This window comes from Galeopterus variegatus, unplaced genomic scaffold, assembly GCF_000696425.1.
Source record: "Galeopterus variegatus unplaced genomic scaffold, G_variegatus-3.0.2 Scaffold4812, whole genome shotgun sequence".
In the NCBI taxonomy this organism is placed as follows: domain Eukaryota; kingdom Metazoa; phylum Chordata; class Mammalia; order Dermoptera; family Cynocephalidae; genus Galeopterus; species Galeopterus variegatus.
This window is the reverse complement of record NW_007730923.1, coordinates 1-18,280: the sequence shown is the minus strand read 5'-3', so window position 1 is coordinate 18,280 and position 18,280 is coordinate 1. Positions and strand designations below refer to the sequence as shown.

General features: G+C 39.0%; 1 protein-coding gene across 1 annotated transcript in view; it reads left to right on the top strand.

Moving 5' to 3' along the window:
- HOOK3 (hook microtubule-tethering protein 3) overlaps positions 1-15,644 on the top strand; it is a gene marked incomplete at its 3' end in the record, with an annotated part of 30,365 nt that extends 14,721 nt beyond the window's left edge. Inside the window, exons 4-6 of the mRNA XM_008588418.1 lie at positions 5,891-5,958; positions 13,986-14,048; positions 15,561-15,644. Coding sequence (XP_008586640.1) covers positions 5,891-5,958; positions 13,986-14,048; positions 15,561-15,644 — 215 coding nt within the window. The remainder of the gene's footprint in view (positions 1-5,890; positions 5,959-13,985; positions 14,049-15,560) is intronic.
- Positions 15,645-18,280: the final 2,636 nt, after the last annotated feature.

The following is an 18,280-nucleotide window of genomic DNA, read 5'->3' as shown; positions in this document are numbered from 1 at the left end:
CTTTTAACTTTTTTTTTTTAAGGGGATCTTAACCCTTGATTTGGTGATGTCAGCACCACACTCTCCCAAGTGAGCCAACCGGCCATCCCTATGTAGGGATCCGAACCCATGGCCTTGGTGTTATCAGCACCGCACTCTCCCGAGTGAGCCACGGGCCGGGTCCCTGAATGCATTGTTTTTAATGCACCTTAACTACACTGAATATGATGAAGTTTACTGCTCATTGGACAGGGTTCACCTGTTCGTTTGGAAAAATTAGCAGAGATGCACCACGGTTTAATAGGTACTCAGTTCTGCCTTCCCAGCTATGTCTGTAATAGACAGATGCCTTAGACTTCTTTCTTTAAAGAACACGCGTATTTGGAAACATTTACAAGTTTGTCTTTACTGTGGTAAAAGGGGAGGGAAGAGTATGATTATATGCAGTCTCTAAATAATAAAGATAGATTAGGAATAGGGTTCCCTACCCCTAAATATGGTAGATATTCTTTAAGAAATTACTCTCTCAGTTAAATTTTAGATGTTGCCTTGGCTGTCTTTTAAAGGAAAGAATAATATTGCATATGTTAACATAGTTTCATTCCATTTATCTATAAATAATTATAAAATTTGTAATAATACCACAGGATATTTCGTGTTAACATAGTCTAGTGAGAAAACCTTGAAAGTAAGGGGCGTTTGGGGATTTTTTTCACAAAGATGAACAAAGACTTTTAAAATAAATAAATAATTCGTTTGTATATCTATCTGGTTTTTTTTTGCTTGTGTATATATTTCAATGCTAGAAAAATCTGTTGCTAACTGTTTAAATCTGAACTATCATTTTTTATTTTTCCTTGTGTCTTTTGTATTGTAATCTAAAATATCCAATTTTAAGTTCCTAGAACTGAATTGATCTAATGTGTGATATCATTATCATTATTATTGAAATATTGGTTGATTAATTATTGAATTATTGGTTGATTTATTCAGTTTGTAAAATGACAAGTTAGGAAATATATTTGTACTTGAGATTAAGGGCATGGGCTGCAATGCCTGATCAGCTTGTGTTCAGATATATTTCACCTCTCACAAACTATGGAAGGGATATTGGGCAAATTACTTAATCCTCCTCTTTTAGTTTCTTAGTAAATGGAGATTTAGTATAGTACCTACTTCATAAGGTTTTTGTAAGGACTAAATGAGATAATGTATATAATACAGTGTCTTGCACAAAGTAATGGTTCAAAAAATGTTATTACTAGCAAACATGGAAACATCGTAACTTTTTATATATAGTATTTTAAAACATTAATTTTAGTTCAATTTTCTATTGTGTGTTTTTGTGAACTTTCTTATAGCCACAATTTTTAAAATGTCAGTTATCTTAACATGGTATTTACCTAATGGTTTATATTTATTTTATCAACATATGTAGTGTAAATTAGTAAAACCACTAATTTAGACTTAGAGAAGACTATTCTTCTTCATCAGTTAAATTTTAGTTTACATATTTTTTTAGATTAATGCAGTATTTTTATGTGTACAGCATATCCAAATTGACAGATTTGCACTTCATTGAAGTTATTTGAGAATCAGGTTTGATATATACATAATAATATAATTAAACTCTTTTTTTTTGTTCTTCCATAGTGCTTATCTAATCTTATGTAGCTTTTCTGTCCCCTCTGTTGACAATTGCTCATTTGCATAGTAATCACTTGTTTTCTAAAAAATACTGTTCAAATTTATCATACATAAAGTATGATTTACATTGTTTATTTCTCTCTCTTTTTTTTTTTTTGTCCTTTTTGAGACCTGCCGCACCACGCTCACCAGTGAGCGCTGTGAACGCACCCGTCATCCCTATATAGGATCCAAACCCGCGGTGGGAGCGCTGCTGCGCTCCCAGCGCCACACTCTCCCGAGTGTGCCACAGGCTCAGCCCATATTTTTCTCTCCTTTAGTTGATTTATTTCACAAATATTTATTGAACTACTGCATTATGCTACGGGCTAGGAACACAGTGTTAGACAAAACAGACATACTACGTGCCCTCAAGGAACTTGAGTGGAGGGGGAAGGGCATTAAATAATGCCACAAATGCTTTATAATCATAAAACGTGATGGGGACAGGCTAGGCTTGGGGTCAGGGAAGTTACTTAGCAGAGCTTTGAAGGACAGTGTGTCAACAGTAATCTAAATAGTAGAAATTGAATGTAAGAAAGACTAGGTTACCTTTGAGGGATTGAAAAAAAAATCCCACAGCACCATAATTGGAGTATAGTGAGGAGAGGATAAAAGGAAACAAAGTAGGAGAATAGGTAGAGAGGGGCTGTTCTAAATGACAGCATAATATTTTACTATTACTTACATTAAAGAAGATGGACGGGTTTTTTTTAAGTTCACAGGTTTTTTTCTTGTTTCCCCCACACCGACCCTTGTTTTCTGTTTCTTGTCTGTACTTTTTTGGTGTTTGAATAATACGTTTAATAATAGTCAACATTGTTTTCTTGAAACGTTTTCTTGTTTCCCCCACACCGACCCTTGTTTTCTGTTTCTTGTCTGTACTTTTTTGGTGTTCGAATAATACGTTTAATAATAGTCAACATTGTTTTCTTGAAACTATGACTAGTTTTTGTTGGTTTCTGATTCTGTTGGGTTTTTTTTCTTAAACAATGTATTTTTTTCTCTTTAGCCACTTTCCTTTTAGATTTTATCAAAATTCTTATACTAAATTTCGGTATGTTTATTCATTCAGTTTAGCTCAAGAATTAAAATACAGAATTTTCTACATTTGTGATCTTTGTATATTACTAAAATTCTAACAAGTTTTCTTGAAAGATTAGAAGATTGGTATACATAAGAAGATTTAAGAGATATTATACCTCCAAGTAGATGCTTTTATTTTAAGGTGATGAGAAATGGTTTAATTGTAGTTCATTGATATCAGCTGATGACTTCTTATGTATTCTGTTAGGAAATTCATCAACTTCTGGGATTCTATGCAACATATACATAGATATACACTTTGGAAGGGTATAGCTGTTAAGAGTTGGCTATTTATATTTATAGAACAGGACTACAAAAAGATCTATAGATCCATATGTCTAGATCCATATTCCTATGGAAAAGAAGATAGTCAATCATAATATTTATTGAGCTTCTCACACAGACCAGGTGTTCTATGTAAATACCTAGATTCAATTTGCCCCCTGAAATTATATAAATATTAAAAGGGATTTTAACATCTCACTTATCCAGATTTAGGGCATTCTCTGTTCCCAGGAATGCAGTAGAGAGCTAAGATTCAAATAAATGAGTTTTAGAATTGTGTAGTATGGGCTGTGTTTGCACATTTATGATATATAATGTATGGATTACCATTTCCTACCTGACTAACTTTGAACCAGATACCCAGCCTGTTTTCTTGTCTGCAAAATGAGGATACGAAACCCGGTAGTCAGGAGGAGGAAATGAAATTGTGTCTATTTGCTTTGTAATCTGTAAGGCAATATAAAAATAAAAGGTCTTTATGTTCAAATATTTTTTCTAATTAGAAGAAGGAAGGAATAGCAACATAGACTCAATATGCATTTATCTTGGCTATCTGATTTTGCAAATTCTGGCACATAAAATGGTAAATTTGGAAAAGCAAAGATTAGTAGTAGAAGACACACTGACAATTAATTTACGTAGTGTCAGACCTTTTGTCTGACATTCTACTAGGTACTAATAGAACAAAAGATACTTTGTACAGATTAGGAAGCTGGACTCATAAATATTATGCGATTTGTCCAAGATTTCTTATTTGTGAGAGGGAATAGATGACGGCAAAAACCAGTTTCTTTCACACTTAAACTAACCTCTGTTTCTTCCACATTTAAACTAAACTCTTTGTACTAAACTATGCTGTAAATTTGGATAGCTAAGGTTTTAGGATTTACACAGCACACCACATTGCCCAGCATTGCCTCATAGATGTGCACCAGTAATCATATCTAATGGTACTTTTGACTTTAAAGATTTGCAAATTACTTTTTATTTTTAAAAAGTTGTATGTTAGTGTAGTTCTCGCCATCGTTTTTATCATTTAGTGTTTTACGGTGTTCGCGGGGAAGGGCCTTGACGTGGCAACACCGCTTCCTAACTAACGCTTCCCCTCTCACACCTTACTAACTCCCTGACTCCCTCTTCCACTGTTATTTTCTTCACTCCCAACAGGCTGTCACTAAATTTCCTTCCTCATTATCGGGGGCACTGCTGCTTCTCTTTTGTGTTCAAGTCTTTCATTTTGAGGGCTGTCCAGTCACCCTAGCTGTACTGGTTTCCCTTTGAATTCTGTGTGTGATACCTGTAAACAGAATACCTAAAGGCACTTTTTTGCTGTATTCCAATACTCATAGAGTGATCTGCATTAAGAAAACAAAACAAAAAATTGAGCTCAGACCGCAGGAATTCTTCTCTGACCAAAAAATGATTAAGTTATGATGTATTCCTACTGTTGGCCTAAGAACAATGCCTGTGATTTAGTTGTGTTTATTTGAATGTATAACCAACATTTGATTGGGTGCAAGTATCCTTACGACAATACTTCCTTAACATGTATTGATAAACTAAAAGCTTTGGCGTTAACAGGCAGAATGTCATAATTTATAGTGTTGTAAGAGTACTTATTCTTTTTAAACAAGTTACCTGTCAGGCAGAGGATTATAGTTGGGCATTCCAAATACATGAGTCTCTTGTCAAAACATTATTTTGACAATTTCATGGTAAGACCCCTCTTTGAGGGATGAGAAGATATTTTGGTTTTGGTTTTTGGATGAATGGGATCAGAGAAGCCGTTCGAGGCTAAAATTTCCTAGTTACTTTACCCTTTTAAATGTCTAATTAAACATATTTACCATATTGTTGGAATCCACCTGGCCTATTGATTTTTATTTATATTTTATGTCATTTTTGTCATCCATTGTTGGATTTGACAATAAGGAAAACTTCTTCCAGGGCTTTTTTAGAAGGGAAGAAATTATTGTTTTCAACTTTGTCACTATTAACAGCTAAGAGATCTTTCTCTTTTTTGGCAGTGGTAAGGATGAGATTGGTGAAGTTGCTGCTTTAACTTGAGACGTGGGTCATTATTTTAAAGCCCAGTATCATACAATATTTGTTCAACTGTGGTATCATTTTCTTTGTTAAGTTCATCTTATTTCTTTGTCCTAAGCAGCTCTGAGCTTTCTTATGTTTTTCTTTTTCTGTAGTAGAAAATATTAAGGTAGGAATTATGCACAGTAGTTCAGTGCTTTGATGTCACATAGCAATAAAGCACAGACTTAAAGTTTTTACCACGTAGCAAAGGATAATTTGAAAGATAATTTTTAGATTTTAGAAAAAGTAATATAGAGAAAAATAGGGAAAAAAGTAACATGGAGTCATTTCCATCCCGGCTTTGGGCTTTACCATTTCATTGTTTTTTGTTTTTTTGGGGTTTTTTTTGTTTTGTTTTGTCCTTTTTGAGACTGGCCGCACAGCGCTCAGCCAGTGAGCGCTGTGAGCACACCGGTCATCCCTATATAGGATCCGAACCCGCGGCGGGACAGGCTCGGCCCTACCATTTCATTGTTTTATGTTGTGACACAACTCATGCTGGTGCTGCATTCCTGTGACCTTTAGTTGTGGCCTCAACTTTATAAGGAATGGTGAAAAGAAAAAAAATTATCTTAAGGAAAGATAAATATTGTGATTTTTAGCCTTTACTCTACCCATGGCACATATATTTAACTATGTGTGAGGGGTTCCTAGGAATAATCAACACCCTGGAAAACTACTTACGAGAATTTATGAAGTGTTAGCCTTTACTCCCTGGATTATCTTTAACTTGAACAGTGACATTCCAGATTGTTCTCATTTTCAGAGTACATCCAAGCCATTATGATGATGGAGGAATCTGTTCAGCATGTTGTCATGACAGCCATTCAAGAGGTACGTTGGAGCTTTTTGCTTACAGTTTGTGAAAAATTAAAGAAGCAAATATGAGCTTAAATAGCAGAAGTGGATATTTTATTTTATTTTAAATCTTCATTTTACAGATGAAAGGAGAAATTTTAGAAAGATTCTTCTACTCATTTAGAGAATTTTTCTGTATATTTATGATATAGCTTGTCTCATTTTTATTTAAAAAAATCATACTCATTTAAATTTCTTAATTTAATTTGCAGATATAGATATAACTATGTCTAATTTTTTACAGTGCCCTTAATGAAGGAGGAATAGTAGACTAATTCCGAGAGCAAATAATAAATAATATCTATCTTAAACTAGCAGTCTATCTAAATTAACTATCTGACACTTAACTATTGGTTTTCTGTTTGGCAGAAAGTGGGTCTTCAACTCCAACCATACCCAAAGCAATTTCTAGATGAGTATTTATTTTAAATGTAAAATATATAACTATAAAAGTCAAAATAAAATATAGACTAATAGCTGGTCAACCTCAGAATGTGAGAACATTTTTAATCATGAAAGCAATGGAAGAGACCCAACTGTATACAGGACATGAATATGCAACTAATAGAGAAAAGATGCAGAAGACAAACATGAAAATGCTAAATCCAAATTAAACTAAAATTGTGGGTTTTTTTTTTTTAAATCTTTTTTGAATGACTTTTGACACCAACTACCCCCAGTTGGGCCAAACTTCACAGGTTAAGGGTATAGGCCTCCACAAGACTGTCCTCACCTCACTTCCGAGACCAGTCCCAAGTTCAGGGATCCCCAGGCTCCCCAGGCCACCCTCACATCTAGCCAACTGGCTACAAATTCAGCTGGTCCCCCTAACCCCTCAGGTTCTATAATTAGAATGACTCACAGAACTCAGGAATTGTAACAGTTTTATTTCAGCAAATGGTTACAAATCAAATTAAATGAGTTTCTGAATTGTTGTTTTTGTTAAGCCAAAAAAATGGATGAGGTGAGGTCTGGGAGGACCCCAGATAGAAAGTTTCTGTTCTCTCTCCCCATGGGATCCAGACGTGTCACCCTCCTAGTACATCAGTGGGACAATGTGTGGAGTCACACCAATATTGCCAACCGAGGAAACTCACCTGAGCTTTTGGTCCAGAGTCTTTATTGGGGTCTTAATTACAAAGCTATTGATTGAATCATTGGTCGTGAGGTTGAAATCAATTACATTCACAATGTTGTGCAAACATCACCTACTGTTTAGTTCAGAACTTCATCCAGAAAGGAAACCCTGTACCGATTAAAGCCCAGTATCATTTCCTCCTCCCTTCAGCCCCTGGCAACTAGGATTCCACTCTATGTTTCTATGCCTATTCTGGATATTTCATATAAATGGAATCATACGCTATGTGGCCTTTTATGTTCAGTTTCTTTTATGTAGTATGTTTTCAAGGTGTGTTGTGTCATGTATCAGTACTTTGTTCCTTTTATGGCTAAGTAGTATTCCATTGTATGGATATACTGCATTTTGTTTATCAGTTCATCATTTGATAGGCATTTAAATTATTTCTACCTGTTGGCTATTGGGAATAATGCTGCTGTGAACATGAGTGCACAAGGTTTTTTTTGAACACCTGTTCCCACATTTTTTGGATATACAGGTATGTACAGAAATGGAGTTGCTAGGTCACATGGTAATTCTATGTTTAATTTTTTGAGAAACTGAGAACCTGTTTTCTATAGCAGTTGCACTATTCCTAGCAGTAATGCACGAGGGTTCTAATTTCTTTACATCCTCACTGTCTCTTGTTAATGTCCATCTTTTTGGTAATAGCCATTCTAGTGGGTATGAAGTAATATCTAATTGTGATTTCGATTTGCATTTCCCTAATGACTAATGATGTTGAGCATCTTTTCCTGTGTTTTTTGGCATTTCTTTATTACCTTCTTTGGAGAAATGTCTGTTTGAGTAAATGATATAGTCTTTTAGCCATTTAAATGCTAATAGGAAGAAGATGCAAGAAGGACAAAGATAGAGGCTGAAAATATAAGAGAAGATTGATAGTAAATGCAGCAGGGTCTCTGAGAAGCTGGGAAGAGACTACAGTATGAGCACAGCGGAGGAGTTGGCCCTGGATGGGAAGAGGAGCCTTGTGTTGTAACAGGAATGAAAAAGGACAGGGTGGGCATGAGTGCTGCTAATTTTGTATGTTAGGGTGTAGGACATTGGGGAAATTCTTATCTGGAGGCAAGATTTTCTGATGAAGAGTGTGGGGGAGTTGGTGAGGTTTGAGAAGTAGGAAAGGTTTGGAATAAGCATTAAAGAGAATAAAGATGGGCCGGCCCGGTGGCGCACTGGAGAGTGCGCCGCTTGGGAGTGCGGCGGTGCTCCCGCTGAGGGTTCGGATCCCATGTGGAGACCGGTTCCCGCTCACTGGTTGGGCGCGGTGTGGGCACAACACCGAGGGTTGCGATCCCATTACCAGTCAGTAAAAAAGACAAAAAGGAAAAAAAAAAAGAGAGAGAGAATAAAGAGGCTGCAGACTGGAGAATCATAGCTGAACTTTTTGAGCAGCTTGGAAATTGAGATTGCAAACTGTATTAATAGTGACATGGGTTTTGTGATTTTTAAACATATTTTGCTCTCTCAGTACTTAGCAGTTAGGGTATATAGCCAGAAGAGATAGGTAGTTGGATTGAGATTTTGCCAGGAAGAAGGAATGATATTGACAAAGTCATCAAAGTAGTAAGCCATGAAGTGTAGGTTAAATAGAGAAAGTAATTGATTAACAAATGATAAGCCATGGAACCTAAAGTAGGGAATGGGAGAGGCCCAAGAATAAGATGATGATGTTAGCAGAAGGAAGAGGAATAAACTTTAAACTTCAGGCATGCAAAACTGGTAGTGTTCACTATAGAGTCTAAGCAAAGTAAGAAAGTGAATACAAGAATGGTGGGCTATGACCAAAAAATAGGAAGAAAGCTCAAGGAACGGGTACACTAGATATAATTGAATGAGAGACCTACGAAGAGAGAAGTGTGTATTCAGTGTGGCATACCTAGATTTTTACTGAGGTGTTACTGTGTTACACCCCTTATCACACCGCAATGTATTTATCTATTGATTTATCTTTCTTACTTGAACTCTGCTAGACCCATGGTTGGCACAGATAGCTAATTCTCAAATCAAATATTTCAAAATTATAAAAGTGATTATTTTTGGAGGGTAGAATAATTTTTCTGCTTATATTTTTTCTGAAATTTTTTTGATACAATGGGTATTTTTTCAATTGGAAGAAGTCTTTCTATTAATCTTTTCATTACTACTGTCAAAGGGTAAAATTTGGGCCGGCCCGGTGGCGCACTGCTACAGTGCGCTGCTTGGGAGCATGGTGGCGCTCCCGCCGAGAGTTCGGATCCCACATACAGACCGGTTCCCGCTCACTGGCTGAGCAAGGTGCAGCCGCAACGCGCTCCCGCCGAGAGTTCGGATCCCACATACAGACCGGTTCCCGCTCACTGGCTGAGCAATGTGCGGCCGCAACACCGAGGTTTGCGATCCCGTTGCCAGTCCCGGTCCGGTACGGGCGCGACACTGAGGGTTGCGATCCATTGCCAGACACGAAAAAAAACAAAAAGGAAAAAAAAAAAAAAGCGTAAAATTTGAGGCCTCGCTGTTTCTGAGACTTTTTTCTCGAAATGTGCAGAGGGAATTTCTCCTCTTCTTATTACATTAATACAAAGCATTGATTCCCAAACTTGTGTATAGGTCAGGTCACTGGAGAGTTTATTAAGTACATTACTAGGCCCAACCCCAAAGTTTTTGACTCAGTAAACCTGGCGTAGGGCCAAGGAATTTGCATTTCTGACAAGTTATCAGGCAATGCTGATGCTATTGGTCTTGGGGTCTTTGAGAACCACTGATATAGAGGAAAAGGTACAAGTGAACATAATATTTCAGTTCCTGGAGAGCGGATGAAGGCTGAAGTCACAAGATCTCTCAACAGTACATTCCCACATTTCTAATCGTACCTCTCCCTTTTGTCCTTCAGACAGAATATAAGAAAGAGAGAATAGAAGATTGGGACCATTCGAGTCTGCCCCTGACATGTCTCATAATCAGAATTCTATTCCCTTCCCCCCCAACCCTCACACACTGTTTGGATCTTTTCTTTTTGCAGCACAAGGGTGAGAGAGGCTAAGATATAGGGTGTATGTGTGTCATTAGCCATTAGCCATTGTCTTGTTGCTCATAACAGAATACCTGAAACTGGGTAATTTATATAGAAATGAAATTTATTTCTTACAATTCTGGAGGCTGGGAAGTCAACGGTTGAGGGGGCCCATCTGGTGAGGCCCTTCTTGCTGGTGGGGACTCTGCAGAGTCCCAAGGTGCCAAGGTATCACATGGTGAGGGTGATGAGCGTGCTAGCTCAGGTCTATCTTCCTTTTCTTATAAAGTCCCTAGTCCCACTCATGTGATAACTCATTAATCCATTACCTATTAATCCAGTAATCCATGAATGGATTAATTCATTCACCTCTTAAAGGTCCCGCCTTTCAATACCATAGTTGAATTTTCTACCCTTTTAATACCGTTACAATTGGGATTAAGTTTCAACATGAGTTTTGGAGAAGACAAACATTCAAACCATAGTAGCCAGTTAATTTTGGCTAATAATGATGTTGTCTACATTTGTTTTTTAGAAATAAATAAGTACTTAGAGTTGATATTTATACTGAAAAGTCACTGTCTTTGTAAATATTTAGCCACTTTTTAAAAAAAAAATTATTTTATTTATTGAATCAAAATCGATTATACATATTTTGGGTGTTGAGCATTGAGATATGTTGATTAACTCAATATTACTAGCATATATATTGTTATAAATCGTAATTCTTTATGCCCCTGGTCCAATCTCTCCCCATTCTTCAATCCCTCCCCCTCCCCCCTCTAATTGCCCTAGATTTCTTCTCTCCTTCTGAAAGAATAATGGTTACTCTGTTAATTTGTTGCCTAGATGATCTGTCCAATGCTGAGAGATGTGATCAGGTCCCCCAATATTATCATAGAGCAGATGCTTCTTTTGTCACTCTGAAATGGGCTTTGTAGAAAGAGACATCTTCTTCTTTTCTTTATCTCTGCTGGTGACTTCTTGTGTGAATGCACTCCAGTGGCTGGTGGACCATCTGTGTGGTGGTTGTGGTCTCTAGCCACTTTTGTGGCAGCCATGGTTATTGTGGTGGCTGTGGTGGGCCACCCACGTGGAGGTGCTGTTTTTGGTATGCTCCTTGGCACTGGCGGTATGCCTGGTTGTGGGGAGTGTTTGGTCCCCTTCTCCATGTCTCTGGTCCCTCGGCAGGCCCCAAGGCACTGGCTCCATGCGCCTGGTTATGGGAGGGGTGGCCAGTCCCCTTCTCCATGCCTCAGGTCACCAGGTGAGACCCAAGGAGCTGACTTGGTGTGCTTGGTTGTGGGAGTGGGGTCTGGTCCCCTTCTCCATGCCCTGGGTCCCTGGGCAGGCCATGAGGTGCTGGTCTGGTGTGCCTGGTTGAAGGAGGGTGGTCTGGTCCCCATCTCCATGCCCCGGGTCTCTGGGCTGGCCCCAAGGTGCTGGTACCATGTGCCTGGTTGTGGGAGGAGGGTCTGGTCCTCTTCTCCATGCCTCGGGTACCCAGGTGGGCCCCAAGGTGCTGGCGTTTTGTGTCTCGTGTGGGAGGAGGGTCCAGTCCCCAGCTCTTTTATTTCTGCTTCATTATGTTTCACGATTTCTTATTTTTTCTAAAAGGATTTTAATGCATTTTCATCCTTCCTTCAAAGAGACAGTATGGTATAGTTTAATTTATAGTATCTGGAGACAGCCTGCCTGGGTTTGCATTCTGCCTCTTCACCTAGCAACTGTGTTCCTTTTAGGCTGTTACTTAACTTGACCATACATCAATTTCCTCATCAATAAGCAGAGATCCTGGTCCTATTTCCTTGTCTTGAAAGAGCACTTTGGGTCCTGCTTATCCTGCATGGGCTGAGCTCCCTTTCCACTGCCTGCTTCACAATCTGGAGGTAAGCAGGTGGCGGCTTCTGCCATGGTCATCATGGAGGTTTGTGAGGTTTCATGTTCATGGACATGTTTGCCATCTTGGGTCTTGTAAATGGATTTGTAGTTTTCTATTTTTATATTACTTATCTTTGGTGTCTCAGTGTGCCTGGTTGTGGGAGAGAGGACTGTTCCCCTTCTCCTTGTCCCAGGTTCCTGGGTGGGCTCCAAGTTGTTGGTATGTTGAGCCTTGTTGTGGGAGGGTGGTCCGGTCCCTTTCTCCATACCCCTGGTCTCTGGGTGGGCCCCAAGGTGCTGGCTCAGTATGCCTGGTTGTGGGAGGGTGGTCCAGTCCCCTTCTCCATGTCCTGGGTCCCTGGGTGGGGTCCAAGGTGCTGGCGCGTTGTGCCTGGTTGTGGGAGGGGGGTCCAGTCCCCTTCTCCATGCCTTGGGTCCCCCAGCGGGCCCTGAAGCACTGGTGCAGGGTGTGCCTGGTTGTGGGAGAAGGGACCATTCCCCTTCTCCTTGCCCCAGGTCCCTGGATGGGCTCCAAGTTGCTGGCATGTTGTGCCTGGTTGTGGGAGAGAGGTCTGGTTCCCGTTTCCTTTCCTCGGGTCCCCAGGCAGGCCCCAAGGTGCTGGCGTGGTGTGCCTCGTTGTGGGAGGAGGGTCCAGTCCCCACTGCATGCCTTGGGTCACTGGATGGTATGCGAGGCGCTGGCTTGGTGCGCCTGGTTGTGGGAGGGGCGTCCAGTCCCCTTCTCCGTGTCTTGGTCCCAGGCTGGCCCTGAGGCACTGGCACAGTTTGCCTGGAAGTGGGAGTGGGGTCCAGTCCCCGGATCCAAGCCTCTGGTTCCCAGGCAGGCCCCAAGGTGCTGGTGGTGTGCCTGGGCCGGAACTAATTTTTTGTCCTTTGCTTCTAACATGGGGGAACTTCCTGTGGGAATCAGTACTGGAGTGTGTGGTTGTTTAAATTGCTGCTTTGCTGCTGTTTCCCTAGGGAAGGCGTTTTGTGCAGCTCAGGGTTTAATGGTTCATATTGTAATCACTTCCGGCTCTCCAGAGACCTGGTAGATCTGTGTTCTATAGAATCTCTGATCTGGGCCTGAGTTTTTTCATCAAACTGCACCCCATGCAATTCTTCATTCCCGACCACTCTCCTCTGAGTGGTCCTGTGCTGACTGGGGGGCAGGTCGTCTGTCCTTGCTGTGTCCCAGTGTTCTCCTGGTTTTCCTATCTTGCCCAGCGCCCATGCTCCAGACACTTCGCATGGGACGGGCCCTGTGCTGGTCCCTTATGATGACTCACCAGCCTCTGAATGGCTCCCTTTTTTCAGTTGTTCTGGCTCCTCGCTCCTGCGTGGGTTCATGGGAAACCTATTAGTGGTCTTGCTGTCCTGGGGGCCACCAAGGCCCTTTTCTCTCCTGCTGCCTCCAAGTAACTCCATCTGAAGGGTGCAGCTGAGGCTTCTGCCGGCTCCTGCCGGCTCCTGTTCCATGTGCTCATCAGCTTGAGCCTTAAAGCAGCCGCAGCCAGAAATGCTCAGAGCAGCTTTTTCTTTCTCTCATCATAGTTTCTCCCACCTTCATGAACTTCGTAGGTCTCTCCTCCTCTTCCCCTGAGCTCCAGCGGCCCCAGCTTGGCTGATGTTACATTTTTATAGTTGTAAATTTGGTTGATTTGTGGAAGAGGGTGATGCTGGGAACTGTCTATTCCACCATCTTGACCAGAACTCCCCCTGTTTAGCCACATTTTTAACTTAACAACTTGTCTTACAGTGAAAATGAGCACTAGAATTTAGACCTCTAACTTTAAATGAAGGTATTATCCTGGAGTGAAAAAATGTTTCAGACTTAAAAGCATTAATGTATAGGAAAATGTTCTTTTTATATTTGTGTTTTCATTTTAATTTTTGTGTTTTTGTATTGGCTAAGTGTAAATTTTGTTGTGTAAGTACACTATGTAGCATGTCTTTTTTTCCTCATAGTTATAATTATTTAAATCTTAATTTCAGCTAATGAGTAAAGAATCTCCTGTCTCTGCTGGAAATGATGCCTATGTTGACCTTGATCGCCAGGTATATAATTTTGTGTTGTTTTTATTTATGCAGGGTCAAAAAGGAAGTTTTCTCCTGTCTCTGCTGGAAATGATGCCTATGTTGACCTTGATCGCCAGGTATATAATTTTGTATTGTTTTTATTTATGCAGGGTCAAAAAGGATAAACTTCAGGTATCAACGAGAAGAGTGTTTTAGTTGAAATTGCTTATGGAATATACTGGTACAATTCTTTATATTTTACCAAAAATTTAGGTACTGAAGCTATTTTACTAATGAATATTACGCATTTGTAATTAAAGTACTGTTGCATAACCCACTTTAAAATAATTTTTTAACTTATTATAATTCCTGTTTTCTAGTCATGATTTTTTCTTTTTTCATTAACGGTATCTGTGTGCTCCATTTAACACAATAGATGCATTCCTGGAAAATGGCATGCATTTACTCTTATTTATAATACAAGAGATATTTTACCTTCTATTTCATTTTATTCTTCAATTGAAGATGTCTCCTTTACTCTACCCTTTATCTTTGTGAAGTATTTGTAGATAATTAAATGCTCTCAGGGAACCACTATATTTCTAAAGGATTCCTGCAATGTGTTTTTATGGTTTTAATAGAAAAGTTATTTTATAATTTTAAATATCACATCTTAATAAAATGCTGTTAGTTTCACTGTGAATTTCTTTGTAGAAGCTACTGGGATGTCTCTTCCAGTACATGAATAGTAATATTTGTATTCCTTGTCTCCTCTCATTTCTTCCCCATGGTTTCTAAATATTTTTCAGGAAAATCTTTGGACATGATATAATTTTAACTCAAGCTGTAATTTGTCTTTCTCTTACTTTATGGTGTTTGGTTTAAAGTTGTTACCTTGAATGCACTTTTTTGTATCTATACTACAGAGAGATTGGTCACATGAAGTGAAGAGATAATAAACTTTTATTTTAATCAATTTTTAAAATACTTTGCTAACTTAGAGTTTATATAATAATGGGATACAACTCAAGAATGTTTGGTTTATCTTGAGAATCAGAATAATAAATTTTTTTAAATGGTGCAGCGTAAAAAGCATAGTGGCAATAAAATAAATAAAATAAAAATGGTGCTATACAAATTAACATAAACGTTTAATATGACTAAAAGACTTGTGTTGAAATATAATAGGTATATATTTTAACAATTGAAACGCCTGTTCCTCTAGGATATATATATATTTTACCAAGGTAAGATTTCTCATTTATTGAAGAGTCATTACCAAGAACCACATAGCCAGATAGAAAAGGATATCTTGATATGGGAAGAAGAGCCAAAGTCAAAGGAGAGAAAAGACAGGACTTAGAGCTAAAAGAAATTCAGTGTTGGATATGCCTTCTTTCTTTCTCTTGCAGAAGGGTTCTTTATGTCCCCCTGCATGCGCATACCCCAAGACAGAAAAGGGGAGAAATGATTTAATTCTATGCCGTTTGTATGCAGTTATTAATTGTTGGCACCCCATATTGGAATGTTTATCTTTTTGTTTCTAACCAGTTGAAGAAAACAACAGAAGAACTAAATGAAGCTTTGTCAGCAAAGGAAGAAATTGCTCAAAGATGCCATGAACTGGATATGCAGGTAAGAGGTCTGTCTCTTCTGTGTATCAGCACACAGTACAGCTCGACTATAAGGCAACCCTAATTAAAGACAAAAAAAAAAAAAAGAAGGAAAGGAAGACAGGTTTCTGGTTAAGATGATAGACTGAACAAAGATGTTAATTTCTTTCCTTCCTGCAACCCCATTAAATTGATAGTGAATGAATTAAAATAGTATAAACTTGCTAGAAAAGAGGAGACCAAGGAGAGATACCAGCACACATGAGTCTTTATGTTGTGCTAGTAAACTGCCCCTCCAGGGGGGTGGGAGGGATTTTTAAAAGCCCTGATTTGTAGTGTTTGCCAATTTACATAGCATATATACTCTCACAGTGGCTGACTTCAAGTTACTCATAGTCTCACAGCCAGCTCATAAGAGCTGAATGCTTTACCATTAGTTTGGTCACAGCCAGCTCCACCATGCCGCCAGTCTCCAGCACCTCTGAAAGCCAAAGGTAGCCGGAAAGTGCTGAATGGCTAAAAGGAGCAAAGAGTGCAGTAGGCAGGGACACCCCTAGAGGGGGCCGGAGGGAGCTGCTGCAGCAGAATGCCAGAGACCACAGGTTCGGTGGAAGGCCAGAGTGAGCTGCAGCCAGAGATGTTACACAGAATGACTGAGCCCCTCAGTGGTGTCACCCATGACAGACGGACTGACCTATAGGTTCCAAATCAGGGGGATTTCTTTTCTAAAGAAATTAAGCAGATGGAGTATGGAGAGGTTAGAGTGAGCCTTTCTGGGTTCCCTAATTTAGATAAACGTCATCATTTTGGGGATAAACCCTAAAGTGAAGCCCTTGAATTCATTGTTTCCAGTTACCCTTGCTATTGACTGATTCTTAAATGTAAGGAAAACCTGCATTACAAAAGGAAAAAAGGATCAAGACAAACAGAAAACTAGCCCTAGAGCAAATAGAGATATTTGTGGGAGTAAGAGAGATTTTTCTTTTTAATCTCACCCAAAATAAGAAATTCAGTAAAATAAAGATAAAGTCAAGGAAATCTCTCACAAATTAGAAGACAAAAATAAGAAATAAGACTATTTGTAATTTACTTAAGTGGGGGGAATGGGTATGGATGGAGGCACACGTGAGAGATAAGTGGCCGTGTTTTATTCTTTGTTAAAGCTAGCTATGCATACAAAGAGCTCAAAATGTATCAGAAGAAGCACTTTACTTTGAAAGGCACAGGAGTTGGTCATTGTATTGGATGCATACAGAAGGAAGTGTCATCATAGCATGCTTGGGTTGTATGGAAATAATATTCACATACTCACAATGTAAGTGTAGTCTTAGAATTTAACTATACATAAGTGCTAACAGTTATAAATAAGAGTTTTATTATTTTAGAAGCAGGATACAAGTATTATCTTTGATAATGTAAAATTAAAGTTCTGTGGTGGGATTGGCAAATTACAGCCTGCTGTCTGTCTTTATAAATAAAATTTTATTGGAGCACAGCCACACTCTGATCGTTACATATTGTCTGAGGGTGCTTTTGTGTTGCCTAAAGAGGAGAGTTCTTGCCACAGAGACTTCTCAAAACCTAAAACGTTTACTATTTGGTCTTTTACACCAGAACAGTTTGCCAGTCCCTGTTGTGGACATATTGCAAAGTGAACAGTAGTGAAGCAGAGAGGTTACTAGAAGAAAAGGGGTGGCCCCCCAACATGCTTTGCCATGCGGAAAATGGTTATAACACAGTCATCATACGTAATCTTTAATGGGATAACAAACTTTACTAGTTCTCAATGTTTACAACTGTCCTATAGAGGAACATTGTCATAAAAGTAAACATACAGATGGCAGAGGTTGAGAAGTAGAGAGCAGGAGAGATGAGGGAAGGAGAGGCTCACTTATGTCCTCATCTTACCAGGCAGGGAGTCAGGAGCCACCTCTGTGGGGCAGCAGTCATTATATGGCTGCCTCTTCCTAGTCTTTCTATTTCAGCTCAAAATCACCTGATTTATACATCATAAAATTTTCACTGGGCATCAGGTGTTGAAGTAGATTTCTTCAGAAAGGCCTTCCCTGGTCATCTAATCCAAAATTATCACTCATTCTCATCTGTTATTCTCATTTTAACCCTCTGCGTTGTACTTTTCATTGTAGTTTTTGCATGTATTTATTAATTTACTTTCTCTCTTAATATGGTTTGTTTGTGTTTATATATTTATTATGATTTGTTTCAACTACATAACACATGGGAGTAAGAACATGCTCTGTTTTGTTAATCACCATGTCCCTTGCACCTAGAATAGCACGGCAGTGCCCAGCATGTATCAGGCACACAATGGGTGTTTGAATGAATGAAGGAGCAGGTGGGTGGGTGATTGAGTGAAATGAATCACTAAGTAGTTGTTTAAAATTGCAGAGGTGATCAGTGAAGGAAGTGAGAATAGCGGTACAATTGTAATTTAACATGTTAGAGGAGATAGTCACTAGATAATATCTAAGGTTATAAATCAAGAAATAATGGTATATAACATACTATTTAGAGACAAAGTAACATCCAGAAGCAGTAAAATTAGGAACAATTAAAAGCTAGTCTCTGGAGAGAAGGAAAACTCAACAGGAAGTTGTAGCTTTTCATTCTAAAGTCCTTTGCGTTGTTTGCTTTTCT